Source organism: Bombina bombina, chromosome 2, assembly GCF_027579735.1.
Source record: "Bombina bombina isolate aBomBom1 chromosome 2, aBomBom1.pri, whole genome shotgun sequence".
Classification (NCBI taxonomy): domain Eukaryota; kingdom Metazoa; phylum Chordata; class Amphibia; order Anura; family Bombinatoridae; genus Bombina; species Bombina bombina.
The window spans coordinates 537094828-537118399 of record NC_069500.1 but is presented as its reverse complement, the minus strand read 5'-3'; the positions used below and the strand labels follow the sequence as shown (position 1 = coordinate 537118399).

The window sequence follows — 23572 nt, the reverse complement described above, 5'->3', positions numbered from 1 at the left end:
TAGAAAGTACGACAGTAGGACAATTTTGTATTAAATATTCTCTAAATTTTAAAAGAGTTGCATTGCAACTAAAGACATCACAGAGAAAATCAAATAACCAAGGATAAATGGTTATACAGAAACAAATAGAGTTCCATCAACCTTAGTTATTACAAAAAAAGAAGTTAAGGAGAGCAAATAAACTCCACTAAGTATAGACTAAACAACAACAAGCATTATATAGAAATGTAGGGTGTTTAAAATATTCTGCATTTGTAATTTTGAGGAGCTACTGCAAGGAACCACAGAGAAACTGTTCAGACAATTGTGTTTTATTCATATATATATATTTATATAAGTATAAGCTGACCAATCTGCGTTCACCAGAAGGTCCTGAAAACTCAACCAATTGGATAAGACGCAGCCCATGTAACACAATATACACCTATTTATGCATCTACATTTACCAACACCATACACCAAAACAGGCTTGAATTTAGCCACATAAGCAATCAAAAGATTGCCAGTAGGAGAATTATGTAGTGTATCTTTCCTCTTCATGCAAAGAGCTCAAAAAAAAAAAGTTTTAACTTTAAATAAGAATAAAACACAGACAACTTAATCTTAGCTTAAATATAGAGTATATGAATAAACTCTATAGGAGGAAATTATTATTTCTTCTGTTATGTGTGATCAGTCCACGGGTCATCATTACTTCTGGGATATAACTCCTCCCCAACAGGAAATGCAAGAGGATTCACCCAGCAGAGCTGCATATAGCTCCTCCCCTCTACGTCAGTCCCAGTCATTCTCTTGCACCCAACGACTAGATAGGATGTGTGAGAGGACTATGGTGATTATACTTAGTTTTTATGACTTCAATCAAAAGTTTGTTATTTTACAATAGCACCGGAGCGTGTTATTACTTCTCTGGCAGAGTTTGAGGAAGAATCTACCAGAGTTTTTTACTATGATTTTAACCGGAGTAGTTAAGATCATATTGCTGTTCTCGACCATCTGAGGGAGGTAAAAGCTTCAGATCAGGGGACAGCGGGCAGATGAATCTGCATTGAGGTATGTTGCAGTTTTTATTTTCTGAATGGAATTGATGAGAAAATCCTGCCATACCGTTATAATGACATGTATGTATACACTTCAGTATTCTGGGGATGGTATTTCACCGGAACTACTCTGTTAAAAGTCACTAATCCTTTTAATAAGTATTTATCATGTTAAACGTTTTTGCTGGAATGTAGAATCGTTTACATTTCTGAGGTACTGAGTGAATAAATATTTGGGCATTATTTTCCACTTGGCAGTTGTTTGGTTTTAATTGTGACAGTTTCGTTTCTCTTCACTGCTGTGTGTGAGGGGGAGGGGCCGTTTTTGGCGCTCTTTGCTACGCATCAAAAATTCAAGTCAGTTACTCTTATATTTCCTGCATGATCCGGTTCATCTCTGACAGATCTCAGGGGTCTTCAAACTTCTTTGGAGGGAGGTAGATTCTCTCAGCAGAGCTGTGAGAATTTTATATTGACTGTGAATAAAAACGTTGCTCTGTAATTTTTATGTCAAATTTAATTATTGTTATTTTACTAATGGGAACAAACCTTTGCTAAAAGTTGTGTTGTTTTAAAGTTTGATGCTATAACTGTTTTTCAGTTCATTATTTCAACTGTCATTTAATCGTTTAGTACCTCTTTGAGGCACAGTACGTTTTTGCTAAAAAAGATTATAACCAAGTTGCAAGTTTATTGCTAGTGTGTTAAACATGTCTGACTCAGAGGAAGATATCTGTGTAATTTGTTCCAATGCCAAGGTGGAGCCCAATAGAAATTTATGTACTAACTGTATTGATGCTACTTTAAATAAAAGTCAATCTGTACAATGTGAACAAATTTCACCAAACAGCGAGGGGAGAGTTATGCCGACTAACTCACCTCACGCGGCAGTACCTGCATCTCCCGCCCGGGAGGTGCGTGATATTATGGCGCCTAGTACATCTGGGCGGCCATTACAGATAACATTACAAGATATGGCTACTGTTATGACTGAAGTTTTGTCTAAATTACCAGAACTAAGAGGCAAGCGTGATCACTCTGGGGTGAGAACAGAGTGCGCTGACAATACTAGGGCCATGTCTGATACTGCGTCACAGCTTGCAGAGCATGAGGACGGAGAGCTTCATTCTGTGGGTGACGGTTCTGATCCAAACAGATTGGATTCAGATATTTCAAATTTTAAATTTAAATTGGAGAACCTCCGTGTATTACTAGGGGAGGTCTTAGCAGCTCTCAATGATTGTAACACCGTTGCAATACCAGAGAAACTGTGTAGGTTGGATAAATACTTTGCGGTACCGGCGAGTACTGACGTTTTTCCTATACCTAAGAGACTAACTGAAATTGTTACTAAGGAGTGGGATAGACCCGGTGTGCCGTTCTCACCCCCTCCAATATTTAGAAAGATGTTTCCAATAGACGCCACCACTCGGGACTTATGGCAAACGGTCCCTAAGGTGGAGGGAGCAGTTTCTAATTTAGCTAAGCGTACCACTATCCCGGTGGAGGATAGCTGTGCCTTTTCAGATCCAATGGATAAAAAATTAGAGGGTTACCTTAAGAAAATGTTTGTTCAACAAGGTTTTATATTGCAACCCCTTGCATGTATCGCGCCGATTACGGCTGCGGCAGCATTTTGGATTGAGTCTCTGGAAGAGAACCTTAGTTCATCTACGCTAGACGACATTACGGACAGGCTTAGAGTCCTTAAACTAGCTAATTCATTCATTTCGGAGGCCGTAGTACATTTAACCAAACTTACGGCTAAGAACTCAGGATTCGCCATACAGGCACGTAGGGCGCTGTGGCTAAAATCCTGGTCAGCTGATGTTACTTCTAAGTCCAAATTACTTAATATACCTTTCAAGGGGCAGTCTTTATTTGGGCCCGGTTTGAAAGAAATTATCGCTGACATTACAGGAGGTAAGGGCCACGCCCTACCTCAAGACAAAGCCAAAGCTAAGGCTAGACAGTCTAATTTTCGTCCCTTTCGGAATTTCAAAACAGGAGCAGCATCAACCTCCACTGCACCAAAACAGGAGGGAGCTGTGGCTCGTTACAGGCAAGGCTGGAAGCCTAACCAGTCCTGGAACAAGAGCAAGCAGGCCAGGAAACCTGCTGCTGCCCCAAAGACAGCATGAACCGAGAGCCCCCGATCCGGGATCGGATCTAGTGGGGGGCAGACTTTCTCTCTTCGCCCAGGCCTGGGCAAGAGATGTTCAGGATCCCTGGGCGCTAGAGATCATATCTCAGGGATACCTTCTAGACTTCAAATTATCTCCCCCAAGAGGGAGATTTCATCTGTCAAGGTTGTCAACAAACCAGATAAAGAAAGAAGCGTTTCTACGCTGTGTACAAGATCTGTTATTAATGGGAGTGATCCATCCGGTTCCGCGGCCGGAACAAGGACAAGGGTTCTACTCAAACCTGTTTGTGGTTCCCAAAAAAGAGGGAACTTTCAGGCCAATCTTAGATTTAAAGATTCTAAACAAATTCCTAAGAGTTCCATCGTTCAAAATGGAAACTATTCGGACAATCTTACCCATGATCCAAAAGGGTCAGTACATGACCACAGTGGATTTAAAAGATGCTTACCTTCACATACCGATTCACAAAGATCATCACCGGTATCTAAGGTTTGCCTTCTTAGACAGGCACTACCAGTTTGTAGCTCTTCCATTCGGATTGGCTACGGCTCCAAGAATCTTCACAAAGGTTCTGGGTGCCCTTCTGGCGGTACTAAGACCGCGAGGGATTTCGGTAGCTCCGTACCTAGACGACATTCTAATACAAGCTTCAAGCTTTCAAACTGCCAAGTCTCATACAGAGTTAGTTCTGGCATTTCTAAGGTCGCATGGATGGAAAGTGAACGAAAAGAAGAGTTCTCTTTTTCCTCTCACAAGAGTTCCATTCTTGGGGACTCTTATAGATTCTGTAGAAATGAAGATTTACCTGACAGAAGACAGGTTAACAAAGCTTCAAAATGCATGCCGTGTCCTTCATTCCATTCAACACCCGTCAGTAGCTCAATGCATGGAGGTGATCGGCTTAATGGTAGCGGCAATGGACATAGTACCTTTTGCACGCCTACACCTCAGACCGCTGCAATTGTGCATGCTAAGTCAGTGGAATGGGGATTACTCAGATTTGTCCCCTACTCTGAATCTGAATCAAGAGACCAGAAATTCTCTTCTATGGTGGCTTTATCGGCCACACCTGTCCAGGGGGATGCCATTCAGCAGACCAGACTGGACAATTGTAACAACAGACGCCAGCCTACTAGGTTGGGGCGCTGTCTGGAATTCTCTGAAGGCTCAGGGACTATGGAATCAGGAGGAGAGTCTCCTTCCAATAAACATTCTGGAATTAAGAGCAGTTCTCAATGCCCTTCTGGCTTGGCCCCAATTAACAACTCGGGGGTTCATCAGATTTCAGTCGGACAACATCACGACTGTAGCTTACATCAACCATCAGGGAGGGACAAGAAGCTCCCTAGCAATGATGGAAGTATCAAAGATAATTCGCTGGGCAGAGTCTCACTCTTGCCACCTGTCAGCAATCCACATCCCGGGAGTGGAGAACTGGGAGGCGGATTTCTTGAGTCGCCAGACTTTTCATCCGGGGGAGTGGGAACTTCATCCGGAGGTCTTTGCCCAAATACTTCGACGTTGGGGCAAACCAGAGATAGATCTCATGGCGTCTCGCCAGAACGCCAAACTTCCTCACTACGGGTCCAGATCCAGGGATCCGGGAGCGGTTCTGATAGATGCTTTGACAGCACCTTGGAACTTCGGGATGGCTTATGTGTTTCCACCCTTCCCGCTGCTTCCTCGATTGATTGCCAAAATCAAACAGGAGAGAGCATCAGTGATTCTAATAGCGCCTGCATGGCCACGCAGGACTTGGTTTGCAGATCTAGTGGACATGTCATCCTGTCCGCCTTGGTCTCTACCTCTAAGACAGGACCTTCTGATACAGGGTCCATTCAAACATCAAAATCTAACTTCTCTGAAGCTGACTGCTTGGAAATTGAACGCTTGATTTTATCAAAACGTGGTTTTTCTGAGTCGGTTATTGATACCCTGATACAGGCTAGGAAGCCTGTTACCAGAAGGATTTACCATAAAATATGGCGTAAATACCTATACTGGTGCGAATCCAAAGGTTACTCCTGGAGTAAGGTTAGGATCGCTAGGATATTGTCCTTTCTACAAGAAGGTTTAGAAAAGGGTTTATCAGCTAGTTCATTAAAGGGACAGATTTCAGCTCTGTCCATCTTGTTACACAGGCGTCTGTCAGAAAATCCAGACGTCCAGTCCTTTTGTCAGGCTTTAGCTAGGATCAAGCCTGTGTTTAAAGCTGTTGCTCCGCCATGGAGTTTAAACTTAGTTCTTAACGTTTTACAGGGTGTTCCGTTTGAACCCCTTCATTCCATTGATATAAAGTTGTTATCTTGGAAAGTTCTGTTTTTAATGGCTATTTCCTCGGCTCGAAGAGTCTCTGAGTTATCAGCCTTACATTGTGATTCTCCTTATCTGATTTTTCACTCAGACAAGGTAGTTCTGCGTACTAAACCTGGGTTCTTACCTAAGGTAGTCACTAACAGGAATATCAATCAAGAGATTGTTGTTCCATCCTTGTGTCCAAATCCTTCTTCAAAGAAGGAACGTCTTCTACACAATTTGGATGTAGTTCGTGCCCTCAAGTTCTACTTGCAGGCAACTAAAGATTTTCGCCAAACTTCTTCCCTGTTTGTCGTTTATTCTGGACAGAGGAGAGGTCAAAAAGCTTCGGCTACCTCTCTCTCTTTTTGGCTTCGTAGCATAATACGTTTAGCCTATGAGACTGCTGGACAGCAGCCTCCTGAAAGAATTACAGCTCACTCCACTAGAGCTGTGGCTTCCACTTGGGCCTTTAAGAATGAGGCCTCGGTTGAACAGATTTGCAAGGCTGCAACTTGGTCTTCGCTTCATACTTTTTCCAAATTTTACAAATTTGACACTTTTGCTTCTTCGGAGGCTATTTTTGGGAGAAAGGTTCTTCAGGCAGTGGTTCCTTCTGTATAATGAGCCTGCCTATCCCTCCCATCATCCGTGTACTTTTGCTTTGGTATTGGTATCCCAGAAGTAATGATGACCCGTGGACTGATCACACATAACAGAAGAAAACATAATTTATGCTTACCTGATAAATTCCTTTCTTCTGTTGTGTGATCAGTCCACGGCCCGCCCTGTTTTAAGGCAGGTAAATATCTTTTAAATTATACTCCAGTCACCACTTCACCCTTGGTTACTCCTTTCTCGTTGATTCTTGGTCGAATGACTGGGACTGACGTAGAGGGGAGGAGCTATATGCAGCTCTGCTGGGTGAATCCTCTTGCATTTCCTGTTGGGGAGGAGTTATATCCCAGAAGTAATGATGACCCGTGGACTGATCACACAACAGAAGAAAGGAATTTATCAGGTAAGCATAAATTATGTTTTTCAATAGCCCTAGTCAAAGCATCTGATACCCTGAAAAATGAATTAACTATTTCAAATGTATTAGCTTATTGTAACACCAACCCATCAGAAAGGAGAGCACCAAACCAACCTCCAGAGATAATTGTAACAAGGCTAAATACCTTAATTAAGATTACAAAGGGATTCATAGCAGTGTATATTTTTTATTGAGAAAGACATATCTTGCCACAATAATAAAATTGAAACATTCAATAGTTAATAAATTATCTTTAATAAACAATTCAGTAAGTAGTGTCTTCCCAAACAACAGCAAAACCATGAAGACTATGGTAATACTTGTGATTCCAGATAGAAGAGTCCCACAAGATATTGAGAGCTTTTGAATGCAAATTGATAAAATACCATGGATCTGTTAACCTGAAGGTGTTCTCGAAGCAGAATTTGATGCAGAAAGTCCCCTAGAGCATTTAACAGTCATTTTAAAAGGACAATGGATTGAGACATCCATCTTAAGGCCAAAGAATTCAAGAAACCAAGGCCAAAATGTGGTCACCCTCTGAGGACGTGCATAATCACCTTGTGACTATGGATAAAGGTGGACCATTGTGCTGAAGAAAAGTGTCCTTAATCAAACTCCCTCAAGCTGGAAAATAAATAAAGTATGAAGCTGATAAAGATATGTAATCGAATATTAAAAAAATAATGCAAGAATCCACATTCAAAAGCCTCTACTTTATTTTTTACCTCACTTCATCTGTTAACTTGTTGATTTGAAAATAAGAGGAACTTTAAAAGAACAAGCTGGTCTTTTGACTCTGCCTTGGAGTCATAGGAGAAATGATTCACTGAATAGATTGAGTAAAAGAGGCTTTAAAAGTTTATTAATGTTCTTTGTCAAATCTGCAGTTTATCAGCAATATCTATAGTCGCTCAATATGAACTAGTGATACTTTACAATGATAATGTATATTATTATCAGTTATTTGTAGGGCGTCAACAGATTCTGCAGCGCTATAAACATAGGCGGTATACAAGGTAACATTTATAAGGATAAATGGGTAAAAGACCCTGCCGAGAGTCGCATTTTTGCAGTCAGCTCTTATGAAGGTGATCTACAAGCAGCTGGGCTCTTAGGCTTACATGCTAAGGAGGTTCATGGTGGATAGTAATAGAGAAACAGAGCAGAACTGGTATTAGGAAAGGTTAGTGTAGGTTGTATGCATCCCTGAACAGTAGAGTCTTTAGGGAGCGCTTGAAGCTATCAAAACTAGGGGAGAGTCTTGTGGAGCGAGGCAGAGTTCTACAAAATGGGAGTCAGTTTGGAGAAGTCTTGTAAACAGGAGTGTAATGAGGTAACAAGAGAGGAGGAGAGTAGGAGGTCATGAGCAAAGCGAAGGGGACCCAAGGGAGAGTATCTGGAGACAAGGTTTGAGCTATAGGGGGAGCAGTGCAGTTGAGGGCCTTTTGTGTCAGAGTTAGACATACAAGTATACTAAAGTATAATATATAATACTATACTAGTATACTAACCTGACACAATGTGCTAGTGAAATTATAGTCATAATACACTAAGTAATTATTAAAACCTGAATTATAGATCATGTAGTGCTAGCCCAGTGAAATAATCTAAACAAGATTAGAATAAAGTAGTAAAATTACTTCAGATACAAGACAAACTTTTAAGAGAGAGAGCAATACTTATATTTTGAATAAAAGCAGTAAAAACATGATGGGAGTCACAGTTTCGTAGGGTAGTCAAATTTGCTGGTTGGTTGTTTTTCTCAATAATAATATTATTATACTGTACAGTATATGGCATTATTTTATTACTGAAAGATGAGGCAATATGAGAAATACAACTGTGCACACTGCCACAAACTGTCGCTCTGATTTTTTTTATGATTACTGCTTGCATTTTGATTCCTAACAATCAAGTAATCAATTAAATTAATTGCTTATATTTCAAAGAAATGATCATCAGATACCTATAAATCTGTTTGAACACTGGAGAAAAGTTATTAGAGAATTATACTAATCCTATGTATCACCCTTTTATGCACCCAATATAATTTTCCAAAATTTTTGAACACACAAGTGACTAGATTACGAGTTGTGCGTTAGGGTAAAAAAGCAGCGTTAAGAGATCCTAACGCTGCTTTTTTTACGCCCGCTGGTATTACGAGTCTTGCAGGTGTAGGTGTACCGCACACTTGGCCTTACCGCAAAACGACTTACGTAAACTTCGTAAAGTCTTTTTTCTATGGGACTTCCATAGCGCCGGTATTACGAGTCTGTCTTGGGAGGCCAAAAAGTGAGCGGTACACCCTACCTTGTCAAGATCCCTAACGCATTTAAAAGTCAGTAGTTATGAGTTTTATGGTACAACGCCGTAACATAAAACTCATATCTAAAATGCTAAAAAGTACACTAACACCCATAAACTACCTATTAACCCCTAAACCGAGGCCCTCCCGCATTGCAAATACTATAATAAAATTAATAACCCCTAATCTGCCGCTTCGGACATCGCCGTCACCTACATTATATTTATGAACCACTAATCTGCTGCCCCCAACATCGCCAACACCTACATTATATTTATTAACCCCTAATCTGCCACCCCCAATGTCGCCGCAACCTACCTACACTTTTTAACCCCTAATCTGCCACCCCCAATGTTGCCACCACTATAATAAACATATTAACCCCTAAACCACTGCACTCCCGCCTCGCAAACATTAGTTAAATATTATTAACCCCTAATATGCCGTCCCTAACATCACCGCCACCTAACTACATTTATTAACCCCTATTCTGCCACCACTATATTAAAGTTATTAACCCCTAAACCTAAGTCTAACCCTAACCCTAACACCCCCTAACTTAAATATAATTTAAATAAATCTAAATAAATATTCCTATCATTAACTAAATTATTCCTATTTAAAACTAAATACTTACCTATAAAATAAACCCTAAGCTAGCTACAATATAACTAATAGTTACATTGTAGCTATCTTAGGGTTTATTTTTATTTTACAGGCAAGTTTGTATTTATTTTAACTATGTAGAATAGTTATTAAATAGTTATTAACTATTTAATAACTACCTAGCTAAAATAAATACAAAAGTACCTGTAAAATAAAACTTAACCTAAGTTACAATAACACCTAACACTACACTATAATTAAATAAATAACCTAAATTAAATACAATTTAATAAATTAAATTAGCTAAAGTACAAAAAACCCCCACTAAATTACAGAAAATAATAAACAAATTACAGATATTTAAACTAATTACACCTAATCTAATAGCCCTATCAAAATAAAAAATCCCCCCCAAAATAAAAAAAAACCCTAGCCTAAACTAAACTATCAATAGCCCTTAAAAGGGCCTTTTGCGGGGCATTGCCCCAAAGTAATCAGATCTTTTACCTGTAAAAAAAAATACAAACAACCCCCCAACAGTAAAACCCACCATCCACACAACCAACCCCCCAAATAAAATACTATCTAAAAAAACCTAAGCTCCCCATTGCCCTGAAAAGGGCATTTGGTTGGGCATTGCCCTTAAAAGGGCAGTTAGCTCTTTTGCAGGTCCAAAGTCCCTAACCTAAAAATAAAACCCACCCAATACACCCTTAAAAAACCTCACACTAACCCCCTGAAGATCGACTTACCGGGAGAAGTCTTCATCCAAGCCGGGCCGAAGTCCTCAACAGAGCCGGGAGAAGTCTTCATCCAAGATGGGCAAAGTGGTCCTCCAGACGGGCAGAAGTCTTCATCCAGACGGCATCTTCTATCTTCAGCCATCCGGCGCAGAGCTGGTCCATCTTCAACACATCCGATGCGGAGCATCCTCTTCATCCGACTACTAAAGCTGAATGAAGGTACCTTTAAGTGACGTCATCCAAGATGGCGTCCCTTAGATTCCGATTGGCTGATAGAATTTTATCAGCCAATTGGAATTAAGGTAGAAAAAATCCTATTGGTTTAGGATTGAGCTCGCTTAGAATGCGAGCTCAATCCTATTGGCTGATTGGATCAGCCAATAGGATTGAACTTCTACCTTAATTCCGATTGGCTGATAGAATTCTATCAGCCAATCGGAATCTAAGGGATGCCATCTTGGATGACGTCACTTAAAGGTTCCTTCATTCAGCTTTAGTCGTCGGATGAAGAGGACGCTCCACGTCGGATGGATGAAGATAGAAGATGCCGTCTGGATGAAGACTTCTGCCCGTCTGGAGGACCACTTCGCCCGTCTTGGATGAAAACTTCTCCCGGCTTTTTTGAGGACTTCGGCCCGGCTTGGATGAAGACTTCTCCCGGTAAGTCGATCTTGAGGGGTTTAGTGTTAGATTGGGTGGGTTTTATTTTTAGGTTAGGGAAATTGTGCTTGCAAAAGAGCTAACTGCCCTTTTAAGGGCAATGCCCATCTAAATGCCCTTTTCAGGGCAATGGGGAGCTTAGGTTTTTTTAGATAGTAAGATGAAAGTCCTAAAAAAGGGGATAAGAAGGCGCCAATAAGATAATAACGTCAGGTAAAAACATACAAAACAGAATAACGATTTTGAACTCACAAAAAAAGCGGTACTTAGATGTGCCAGAAATCGCAAGCCGGGACCTCTTAGTCGCCCGACAGACAACAAACAGCAATGGCCACCAGCCGGTCACGTGGGATCCTTCCACCAATCAGGAACAGACCTACATCAATGCCTTCCTATGGGATATCCAATCACCACTCGTACTGGAAGGGGTGTATAGATTAGATACGCCCTGTTGTTGCCCAGGTACTAGCTTGTTTCGGCAAATTTATATATATGTATATATCAGTTCAAAATGAGGGAGATCGACTCCAGCAGGGATACAAGCATTAAAACAATTTTAATAGATTATAAAAGTATAAAATCCAGCAACGCGTTTCTCAGCTACATAGAGCCATTTCATCAGGCTGTACATACAATCTAAAACCCTGCTGTATAAGTACCCCCCTCTAACCAATAGGATAATAGATCTCGGCACACTCCCATAATCACACAGGTGACGTCAAACGCCCTAGCGATTTCTAACAGCTAGTGTGACAAAATGCTTAACATTTGGATTCTTTGTTACTATACTGGCAAACTTAATCTGAACATTTGATGATACATATTTAAATATATATACCACATTCTGAATACATTGTACAATACCTATTGCATGTTCAAATAATCCACATTTAAAACCTACTGAATTCATATCTATATATAATGAATAAATATAATAATGTATTAAAATTAGAATTGAAAATATATAACTATATACATAAAGTTAATATATGAACATTATTAATCCCAAAGTAAAAAAAAAAACCTTCAATATGTTTCTCATCATACTACTCTAAATATCCAGTGGGTGACTAGAATGGTAATGTGAAAATATGTGAATACACTTTTCGCTAGTAGGACCCACCTATTGAATTCAAACATTGGTATGTTGGTTATAATGGCCCAATTGTATGCTAATGTTAATTTGATGGTCATTTAATACAATTTATCAGAATATAACTGTTACTTAACATGAACGTAGATTTGGCAGCTTTTCAGTAATCCAAAAGATGAGATTTTAGTCATCTGACAACTCACCTTGATTATACTAACTATCTCTTAGCATCCCCTAGTTAAGGTTATAAAGTTGACATTAAGGTGATAAGCAATTTAAGGTCCAGTTATATTCTGATAAATTGTATTAAATGACCATCAAATTAACATTAGCATACAATTGGGCCATTATATCCAACATACCAATGTTTGAATCCAATAGGTGGGTCCTACTAGCGAAAAGTGTATTCATATATTTTCACCATTCTAGTCACCCACTGGATATTTAGAGTAGTATGATGGGAAACATATTGAAGGTTTTTTTTTAACTTTGGGATTAATAATGTTCATATATTAACTTTATGTATATAGTTATATATTTTCAATTCTAATTTTAATACATTATTATATTTATTCATTATATATAAATATGAATTCAGTAGGTTTTTAATGTGGATTTTTTGAACATGCAATAGGTATTGTACAATGTATTCAGAATGTGGTATATATATTTAAATATGTATCATCAAATGTTCAGATTAAGTTTGCCAGTATGGTAACAAAGAATCCAAATGTTAAGCATTTTGTCACACTAGCTGTTAGAAATCGCTAGGGCGTTTGACGTTACATGTGTGATTATGGGAGTGTGCCGAGATCTATTATCCTATTGGTTAGAGAGGGGTACTTATACAGCAGGGTTTTAGATTGTATGTACAGCCTGATGAAACGGCTCTGTGTAGCCGAGAAACGCGTTGTTGGATTTTATACTTTTATAATCTATTAAAATTGTTTTAATGCTTGTATCCCTGCTGGAGTCGATCTCCCTCAATTTGAACTGATATATACATATATATACATTTTCCGAAGCAAGCTAATACCTTGGCATCAACAAGGCGTATCTAATCTATACACCCCTTCCAGTACGAGTGGCAATTGGAAATCCCATAGGAAGGCATTGGTGTAGGTCTGTTCCTGATTGGTGGAAGGATCCCACGTAACCGGCTGGTGGCCATTGCTTTTTGTTGTCTGTCGGGCGACTAAGAGGTCCCCAGCTTGCGATTTCTGGCACATCTAAGTGCCGCTTCGTTTGTGAGTTCAAAATCATTATTCTGTTTTGTATGTTTTTACCTGACATTATTATCCTATTGGCGCCTTCTTATCCCCTTTTTTAGGACTTTTATCTGACACTTCGACTTTGGGAGAGCTGCCTGCGATTCTATTGATGTCTCTGGACATTTTATTTCTATTTTTCTAGACCCATAGCGCATCTCCATAGGGTGCCAATACCCTATATTTTATACTGTTTTTTTAGATAGTATTTTATTTGGGGGGTTGGTTGTGTGGGTGGTGGGTTTTACTGTTTGGGGGGTTGTTTGTATTTTTTTTTTACAGGTAAAAGAGCTGATTACTTTGGGGCAATGCCCCACAAAAGGCCCTTTTAAGGGATATTGGTAGTTTAGTTTAGGCTAGGGTTTTTTTTTATTTTGGGGGGGCTTTTTTATTTTAATAGGGCTATTAGATTATGTGTAATTAGTTTAAATATCTGTAATTTGTTTATTATTTTCTGTAATTTAGTGTTTGTTTGTTTTTTGTACTTTAGCTAATTTAATTTAATTTAGTTAATTGTATTTCATTTAGTTAATTTATTTAATTATAGTGTAGTGTTAGGTGTTATTGTAACTTAGGTTAGGTTTTATTTTACAGGTACTTTTGTATTTATTTTAGCTAGGTAGTTATTAAATAGTTAATAACTATTTAATAACTATTCTACCTAGTTAAAATAAATACAAACTTGCCTGTAAAATAAAAATAAACCCTAAGATAGCTACAATGTAACTATTAGTTATATTGTAACTATCTTAGGGTTTATTTTATAGGTAAGTATTTAGTTTTAAATAGGAATAATTTATTTAATGATAGCAATATTTATTTAGATTTATTGTAATTATATTTAAGTTAGGGGGTGTTAGGGTTAGGGTTAGACTTAGGTTTAGGGATTAATAACTTTAATACAGTGGCGGTGACGTTGGAAGCGGCAGATTATTGCTTAAAAAATGTAATTAGGTTGCGGCAACATTGGGGGCGGCAGATTAGGGCTTAATAAATATAATGTAGGTGTCGTCGATGTTGGGGGCAGCAGATTAGGGGTTCATAAGTATTATGTAGGTGGCAGCGGTGTCCGGAGCGGCAGATTAGGGGTTCATAAGTATAATGTAGGTGGCGGCGTCGTCCAGAGTGGCAGATTAGGGGTTCATAAGTATAATGTAGGTGGCTGCGGTGTCCGGAGCGACAGATTAGGGGTTCATAAGTATAATGTAGGTGGCGGCGGTGTCCGAAGCGGCAGATTAAGGGTTAATAAGTATAATGTAGGTGGCGGCGGTGTCCGGAGCGGCAGATTAGGGGTTCATAAGTATAATGTAGGTGGCAGCAGTGTCCGGAGCGGCAAATTAGGGGTTAATAATATAATGCAGGTGTCGGCGATGTCGGGGGCAGCAGATTAGGGGTTAATAAATGTAAGATTAGGGGTGTTTAGACTCTGGGTTCATGTTAGGGTGTTAGGTGTAGACATACATTTTATTTCCCCATAGGAATCAATGGGGCTGCGTTAAGGAGTTTTACGCTGCTTTTTTGTAGGTGTTAGACTTTTTTTCAGCCGGCTCTCCCCGTTGATTCCTATCGGGAAATCGTGCATGAGCACGTACGACCAGCTCACCGCTGACTTAAGCAGCGCTGGTATTGGAGTGCAGTAATGAGCAAAATGTTGCTCTACACTCACTTTTTGTCTATTAACGACAGGCTTCTGAAAGCTCGCAATAACAGCGCTGCAAAATAAAACTTGCCTGTAAAATAAAAATAAACCCTAAGCTAGCTACAATGTAACTATTAGTTATATTGTAACTAGCTTAGGGTTAATTTTATAGGTAAGTATTTAGTTTTAAATAGGAATAATTTATTTAATGATAGTAATATTTATTTAGATTTATTGTAATAATATTTAAGTAAGGGGGTGTTAGGGTTAGGGTTAGACTTAGGTTTAGGGGTTAATAACTTTAATATAGTGGCGGCGACGTTGGGGGCGGCAGATTAGGGGTTAATAAATGTAGGTAGGTTGCGGCAACATTGGGGGCGTCAGATTAGGGCTTAATAAATATAATGTAGGTGTCGTCGATGTTGGGGGCAGCAGATTAGGGGTTCATAAGTATAATGTAGGTGGCTGCGGTGTCCGGAGCGGCAGATTAGGGGTTCATAAGTGTAATGTAGGTTGCGGCGGTGCCCGGAGGGCAGATTAGGGGTTCATAAGTATAATGTAGGTGGTGGCAGTGTCCGGAGCGACAGATTAGGGGTTCATAAGTATAATGTAGGTGGCGGCGGTGTCCGGAGCGGCAGATTAAGGGTTAATAAGTATAATGTAGGTGGCGGCGGTGTCCGGAGCGGCAGATTAGGGGTTCATTAGTATAATGTAGGTGGCGGCAGTGTTCGGGATAGGAATCGATGGGGCTGCGTTAAGGAGTTTTACGCTGCTTTTTTGCAGGTGTTAAACTTTTGTTCAGCCGGCTCTCCCCGTTGATTCCTATGGGGAAATCGTGCATGAGCAGGTACGACCAGCTCACCGCTGACTTAAGCAGCGCTGGTATTGGAGTGCGGTAATGAGCAAAATTTTGCTCTACACTCACTTCTTGTCTTTTAACGACAGCTTTCTGAAAGCTCGTAATAACAGTGCTGCAGGTAAGTGAGCGGTTAGGAAAACTGCTCGTTAGCACCGCACAGCCTCTAACGCAAAACTCGTAATCTAGGCCAAGGTTTTTTAAAGGTATATTGAGAAAAAAAAATAATATTTACTAACGTAACATTAATATATCTTTATATCCAGTTTTCAGACAAATTTAAAGGGAGGGCGAAAATTATGATGTAATATCTGCCATTGAAAAGAATATTTTAAACATTACAAATAGTTTTTGTTTAATGAAACATCAGTAATACACACCATGCAGACCTGTTTACATAACATAAACTGATCTCACAATGGGGTCTCTGCATATCGACTCCACTAGAGCACAAGCTGTTGAACATTTGTCTCTTTTGCAAGAATTGTCTTTCTATTAAGTAAAAATTATTTAGCTTCTCAAAGCTCCATAAATATCTTTTTTAATTATGGAAAATATTATATGTTTTTCTAACACTAGCATTTTGAGATCATGCTGCTAGAAATGCTTTCTAAGTGAATTGCAAACAGGACCAGCTTACTGCAAGATGATACATTTCACTGAGTGGTTACTTAAAGGGACATGAAACCCATTTTTTTTCTTCATGATTCAGATAGAGAATACAATTTTAAACAACATTCTAATTTACTTCTGTTATCTAATTTGCTTCATTCTTTAGATATCCTTTGTTGAAGAAATAGCAATGCACATTGCTGAGCCAGTCACATGAGGCATCTATGTGCAGCCAATAAAGCAACTACTGAGCCTATTTAGATATGATTTTAAACAAAGGATATCAAGAGAATGAAGCAAATTAGATAATAGAAGTAAATTGGAAAGAGGTTAAAAATTGTATGCTCTTCTAGAAATCATGAAAGAAAAAAATTGGGTTTCATGTCCCTTTAAAACCCTTCAAGATGCATAGGATTTCCAACTGTACTGCATTTTTCAGCATTGTCACTAAATGCTGTGCCAGATATAAAAAAAAAACATGGCACTTCCCAAATCAAAGATATGGTAAAACCTGCCTGTACCATGTATAGTCATGGCCAAGGAATACTCAATTCAGCCCTGAACTTCCCAGTCCCAACATCTTACGGTCTCAATGCTGGTATGTATAGGAAACTACTTACTTTCTCATAAACTTTATTTTTTTTAACTTAATTGAATATTATTTAAAATACATTTTTTTCATGATTTTGTAATGTTTAAAATGTGCTGTCTTAAATAAATATAAGCTGATTTTAATTTAATTTAAAAATATATTTTTTTTGTAATTATTTTGCAAAGAAACACTGTAACAGTTATCATCAAAAGAGCCAAATGTATAGTTTGTTTTAGATAAGAAATAAATATGTTATAGTTAGTTTTAAGATGCATTAAATAAAACATATTCACCTAGATTATGAGTTTTGCGGTAAACTGAAAAAGCAGTGTTAGCCGGGTCTGCTTTTTCACTACCGCAGGTATTACGATTCTTGCAGGTTTAGGGTCCCCGCAGACTTTTTTGGCCTTACCGCAAAACGACTTACGTAAACTTCATAAACCATTTTTTCTATGGGACTTCCATAGCGCCGGTATTACGAGTCTGTCCTGGGAGGCCAAAAAGTGAGCGGTACGCCCTCTACCTCCAAGATCCCTAACGCATTTAAAAGTCAGTAGTTAAGAGTTTTATGGTACAACGCCGTAACATAAAACTCATAACTAAAGTTCTAAAAATTACACTAACACCCATAAACTACCTATTAACCCCTAAACCGAGGCTCCGGACATCGCCGCCACTATAATAAACATATTAACCCCTAAACCGCCGCACTCCTGCCTCGCAAACACTAGTTAAATAATATTAACCCCTAATCTGCTGTCCCTAACATCGCCGCGACCTACCTACACTTATTAACCCCTAATCTGCCGTCCCCAACGTCGCCGCCACTATACTAAATGTATTAACCCCTAAACCCAAGTCTAACCCTAACCCTTACACCCCCTAATTTAAATATAATTACAATAAAACTAAATAAAAATTTCTATCATTACCTAAATTATTCCTATTTAAACTTAAATACTTACCTATAAAATAAACTCTAAGATAGCTACAATATAACTAACAGTTACATTGTAACTATCTTAGGGTTTATTTTTATTTTACAGGCAAGTTTGTACTTATTTTAACTAGGTAGAATAGTTATTAAATAGTTATTAACTATTTAATAACTACCTAGCTAAAATAAATACAAAAGTACCTGTAAAAAAATACACTATAACACTATAATTAAATAAATTAACTAAATTAACAACAATTAAATAAATTAAATTAGCTAAAGTACAGAAAAAACACTAAATTACAGAAAATAATAAACAAATTACAAGATATTTAAACTAATTACACCTAATCTAATAGCCCTATCAAAATAAAAAAAGCCCCCCAAAATAAAAAAAAACCTAGCCTTAACTAAATTATCAATAGCCCTTAAAAGGGCCTTTTGCAAGGCATTGCCCCAAAGTAATCAGCTCTTTTACCTGTAAACAAAAATACAAACAACCCCCCCAACAGTACAACCCACCACCCACACAACCAACCCCCTAAATAAAATACTAACTAAAAAAAACCTAGGCTCCCCATTGCCCTGAAAAGGGCATTTGGATGGGCATTGCCCTTAAAAGGGCAGTTAGCTCTTTTGTGGCCCAAACCATAATCTAAAAAATAAAACCCACCCAATACACCCTTAAAAAACCTAACACTAACCCCCTGAAGATCGACTTACTGTTCTGAAGACCGGACATCCATCCTCAAGGAAGCGGCAGAAGTCTTCATCCAACCCGGCTGAAGTCCTCAATGAAGCCTGGAGAAGTCTTCATCCAAGCCGGGCTAAGTGGTCCTCCAGACGGGCAAAAGTCTTCATCCAGATGGCATCTTCTATCTTCATCCATCCGAAGCGGAGCGGGTCCATCTTCAAGATATCCGACGTGGAGCATTCTCTTCATCCGGAGTCTTCTTACTGAATGATGGTTCCTTTAAGTGACGTCATCCAAGATGGTGTCCCTTAGATTCCGATTGGCTGATTATTTCGGAATTAAGGTATAAAAAATCCTATTGGCTGATTCAATCAGCCAATAGAATACGAGCTCAATCGTATTGGCTGATTGGATCAGCCAATAGGATTGAACTTCAATCCTATTGGCTGATTGCATCAGCCAATAGGATTTTTTATACCTTAATTCCGATTGGCTGATAGAATTCTATCAGCCAATCAGAATCTAAGGGATGCCATCTTGGATGGCGTCACTTAAAGGAATCATCATTCATTAAGAAGACTTCGTTTGAACTGGATGCTCCGCGTCAGATGTCTTGAAGATGAACCCGGTCTGCGCCGGAAGGATGAAGATAGAAGATGCCGTCTGGATGAAGATTTCTGCCCGTCTGGAGGACCACTTCACCCATGGATAAAGACTCCTCCCGGCTTCATTGAGGACTTCGGCCTGGTTTGATGAAGACTTCTGCCGCTTCCTTGAGGATGGATGTTCGGTCTTCAGAACAGTAAGTTGATCTTCCGGGGGTTAGTGTTAGGTTTTTTTAAGGGTGTATTGGGTGGATTTTATTTTTTAGATTAGGGTTTGGGCCGCAAAAGAGCTAACTGCCCTTTTAAGGGCAATGCCCATCCAAATGCTCTTTTCAGGGCAATGGGGAGCTTAGATTTTTTTTTAGTTAGTATTTTATTTGGGGGGTTGGTTGTGTGGGTGGTGGGTTTTACTGTTGGGGGGGAGGTGTTTGTATTTTTTTTTACAGGTAAAAGAGCTGATTACTTTGGGGCAATGCCCCGCAATAGGCCCTTTTAAGGGCTATTGATAGTTTAGTTTAGGCTAGGTTTTTTTTATTTTTGGGGGCTTTTTTTATTTTGATAGGGTTATTATATTTAGGTGTAATTAGTTTAAATATCTTGTAATTTGTTTATTATTTTCCGTAACTTAGTGGGGGGGGGGGGTTGTACTTTTGCTAATTTAATTTATTTAATTGTTGTTAATTTAGTTAATTTATTTAATTATAGTGTAGTGTTAGGTGTTATTGTAACTTAGGTTAGGTTTTATTTTACAGGTACTTTTGTATTTATTTTAGCTAGGTAGTTATTAAATATTTAATAACTGTTTAATAACTTTTCTACCTAGTTAAAATAAGTACAAACTTGCCTGTAAAATAAAAATAAACCCTAAGATAGCTACAATGTAACTATTAGTTATATTGTAGCTAGCTTAGGGTTTATTTTATAGGTAAGTATTTAGTTTTAAATAGGAATTATTTAGGTAATGATAGTAATTTTTATTTAGATTTATTGTAATTGTATTTAAGTTAGGGGGTGTTAGGGTTAGGGTTAGACTTAGGTTTAGGGGTTAATACATTTAGTATAGTGGCAGTGACGTTGGGGGCGGCAGATTGGGGTTAATAAATGTAGGTAGGTGGTGGCAATGTTAGGGATGGCAGATTAGGGGTTAATATTATTTTACTAGTGTTTGCGAGGCAGGAGTGTGGCGGTTTAGGGGTTAATATGTTTATTATAGTGGCAGCGACGTTGGGGGCGGCAGATTAGGGGTTAATAAGTGTTGGTAGTTTGCGACGACATTGGGGGCGGCAGATTAGGGGTTAATAAATATAATATAGGTGTCGGCGATTTTGGGAGCAGCAGATTAGTGGTTCATAAGTATAATGTAGGTGGCGGCGGTGTCCGGAGCGGCAGATTAGGGGTTAATAAATATAATGCAGGTGTAGTTGATGTCGGGGGCAGCAGATTAGGGGTTAATAAGTGTAAGATTAGAGGTGTTTAGACTCGAGTCATGTTAGAGTGTTAGGTGTAAACATAACTTTTATTTCCCCATAGGAATCAATGGGGCTGCGTTACTGAGTTATACGCTGCTTTTTTGCAGGTGTTAGACTTTTTCTCAGCCGTCTCTCCCCGTTGATTCCTATGGGAAAATCGTGGACAAGCACGTATGACCAGCTCACCCCTGATTTAAGCAGCGCTGGTATTGGAGTGCAGTAATAAGCAACATTTTGCTCAACGCTCACTTCTTGTCTTTTAACGCCGGGTTTGTAAAAACCCATAATACCAGCGCTGCAGGTAAGTGAGCGGTGAGAGAAAACTGCTCATTAGCAACACATAGCCTCTAACGCAAAAGTATCTAGGTGATTGTTTTTTTTTTATTTTTGTGTTTGTTTGTTTTTTAAATATATGTACCATTCTAACAATTCTAACAATGATTGCTTTTCTCAAAGTTTGCAATACTGATTTTACAAACATGTATTTAATGTTTGATTTTTAAATATTAATTTTAGCAAGCTGCTCATCCAGCTATGAATCTTTCTGCAAGTGTCTCGTCACTAAATCCATATGTACGGAGACCAAAATCAACCAAATCTGAAGCAGGTAAAGTACATAAATACGGTAACATGAATATGCATGTTTCATCTGAAATAATACTTGTCTAGATATTGTTTAATATCATTTATATTAATATTATTTCTCCAACATTGGTGTGTCCGGTCCACGGCGTCATCCTTACTTGTGGGATATTCTCTTCCCCAACAGGAAATGGCAAAGAGTCCCAGCAAAGCTGGTCACATGATCCCTCCTAGGCTCCGCCCACCCCAGTCATTCTCTTTGCCGTTGCACAGGCAACATCTCCACGGAGATAGTTAAGAGTTTTTTGGTGTTTAAATGTAGTTTTATTCTTCTATCAAGTGTTTGTTATTTTAAAATAGTGCTGGTATGTACTATTTACTCTGAAACAGAAAAGGATGAAGATTTCTGTTTGTAAGAGGAAGATGATTTTAGCAGACAGTAACTAAAATCGATTGCTGTTTCCACACAGGACTGTTGAGATGAAGTAACTTCAGTTGGGGGAAACAGTTAGCAGTCTTTTCTGCTTAAGGTATGACTAGCCATATTTCTAACAAGACCATGTAATGCTGGAAGGCTGTCATTTCCCCTCATGGGGACCGGTAAGCCATTTTCTTAGTTAAACATAAAAGAATAAAGGGCTTCAAAAAGGGCTTAAAAACTGGTAGACATTTTTCTGGGCTAAAACAATTGCTTTACTAGGCATATTATGCAGATTCTAACTAATTATTGGTATTATAATCTTGGGGAACGTTTAGAAAAACGGCAGGCACTGTGTTGGACACCTTTTTCAGATGGGGGCCTTTCTAGTTATAGACAGAGCCTCATTCTGGGACTGTATAGGGGTTAAATGTAAAAACGGCTCCGGTTCCGTTAATTTAAGGGTTAAAGCTATACTTTTAATGCTTTAAGACACTGTGGTGAAATTTTGGTGAATTTTGAACAATTCCTTCATACTTTTTCACATATTCAGTAATAAAGTGTTTTCAGTTTGAAATTTAAAGTGACAGTAACGGTTTTATTTTAAAACGTTTTTTGTGCTTTGTTGACAAGTTTAAGCCTGTTTAACATGTCTGTACCATCAGATAAGCTATGTTCTATATGTATGAAAGCCAATGTGTCTCCCCATTTAAATTTATGTGATAATTGTGCCATAGTGTCCAAACAAAGTAAGGACAGTAATGCAACAGATAATGATATTGCCCAAGATGATTCCTCAAATGAGGGGAGTAAACATGATACTACATCATCCCCTACTGTGTCTACACCAGTTATGCCCACACAGGAGGCCCCTAGTACATCTAGTGCGCCAATACTTATTACCATGCAACAATTAACGGCTGTAATGGATAACTCCATAGCAAATCTTTTATCCAAAATGCCTACTTATCAGAGAAAGCGCGATTGCTCTGTTTTAAACACTGAAGAGCAAGAGGACGCTGATGATAACTGTTCTGACATACCCTCACACCAATCTCAAGGGGCCATGAGGGAGGTTTTGTCTGATGGAGAAATTTCAGATTCAGGAAAAATTTCACATCAAGCTGAACCTGATGTTGTGACATTTAAATTTAAATTAGAACATCTCCGCGCACTGCTTAAGGAGGTGTTATCTACTCTGGATGATTGTGACAATTTGGTCATTCCAGAGAAATTATGTAAGATGGACAAGTTCCTAGAGGTTCCGGTGCCCCCCGACGCTTTTCCTATACCCAAGCGGGTGGCGGACATAGTAAATAAAGAGTGGGAAAGGCCCGGCATACCTTTTGTTCCCCCCCCTATATTTAAGAAATTATTTCCTATAGTCGACCCCAGAAAGGACTTATGGCAGACAGTCCCCAAGGTCGAGGGGGCGGTTTCTACTCTAAACAAACGCACTACTATTCCTATCGAAGATAGTTGTGCTTTCAAAGATCCTATGGATAAGAAATTAGAGGGTTTGCTTAAAAAGATTTTTGTACAGCAAGGTTACCTTCTACAACCAATTTCATGCATTGTTCCTGTCACTACGGCAGCGTGTTTCTGGTTCGAGGAACTAGAAAAATTGCTCAGTAAAGAATCTTCGTATGAGGAGGTTATGGACAGAGTTCAAGCACTTAAATTGGCTAACTCTTTTGTTTTAGATGCCGCTTTGCAATTAGCTAGATTAGCGGCGAAAAATTCAGGGTTTGCTGTCGTGGCGCGCAGAGTGCTTTGGCTAAAGTCTTGGTCAGCGGATGTGTCTTCCAAGACAAAATTGCTTAACATTCCTTTCAAAGGTAAAACATTATTTGGACCTGATTTGAAAGAGATTATTTCAGACATCACTGGGGGAAAGGGCCACGCCCTCCCACAGGATAGGTCTTTTAAGGCTAATAATAAGCCTAATTTTCGTCCCTTTCGCAGAAACGGA

At 38.9% G+C, this 23572-nt stretch overlaps 1 protein-coding gene across 2 annotated transcripts in view; it reads left to right on the top strand.

The window, feature by feature from the left end:
- SYK (spleen associated tyrosine kinase) overlaps positions 1 to 23572 on the top strand; it is a 316009-nt gene that overhangs the window by 213461 nt on the left and 78976 nt on the right. For both annotated transcript variants that reach the window (XM_053702388.1, XM_053702386.1), the window contains one exon: positions 21117 to 21207. In XM_053702388.1, coding sequence (XP_053558363.1) covers positions 21117 to 21207 — 91 coding nt within the window. The remainder of the gene's footprint in view (positions 1 to 21116; positions 21208 to 23572) is intronic.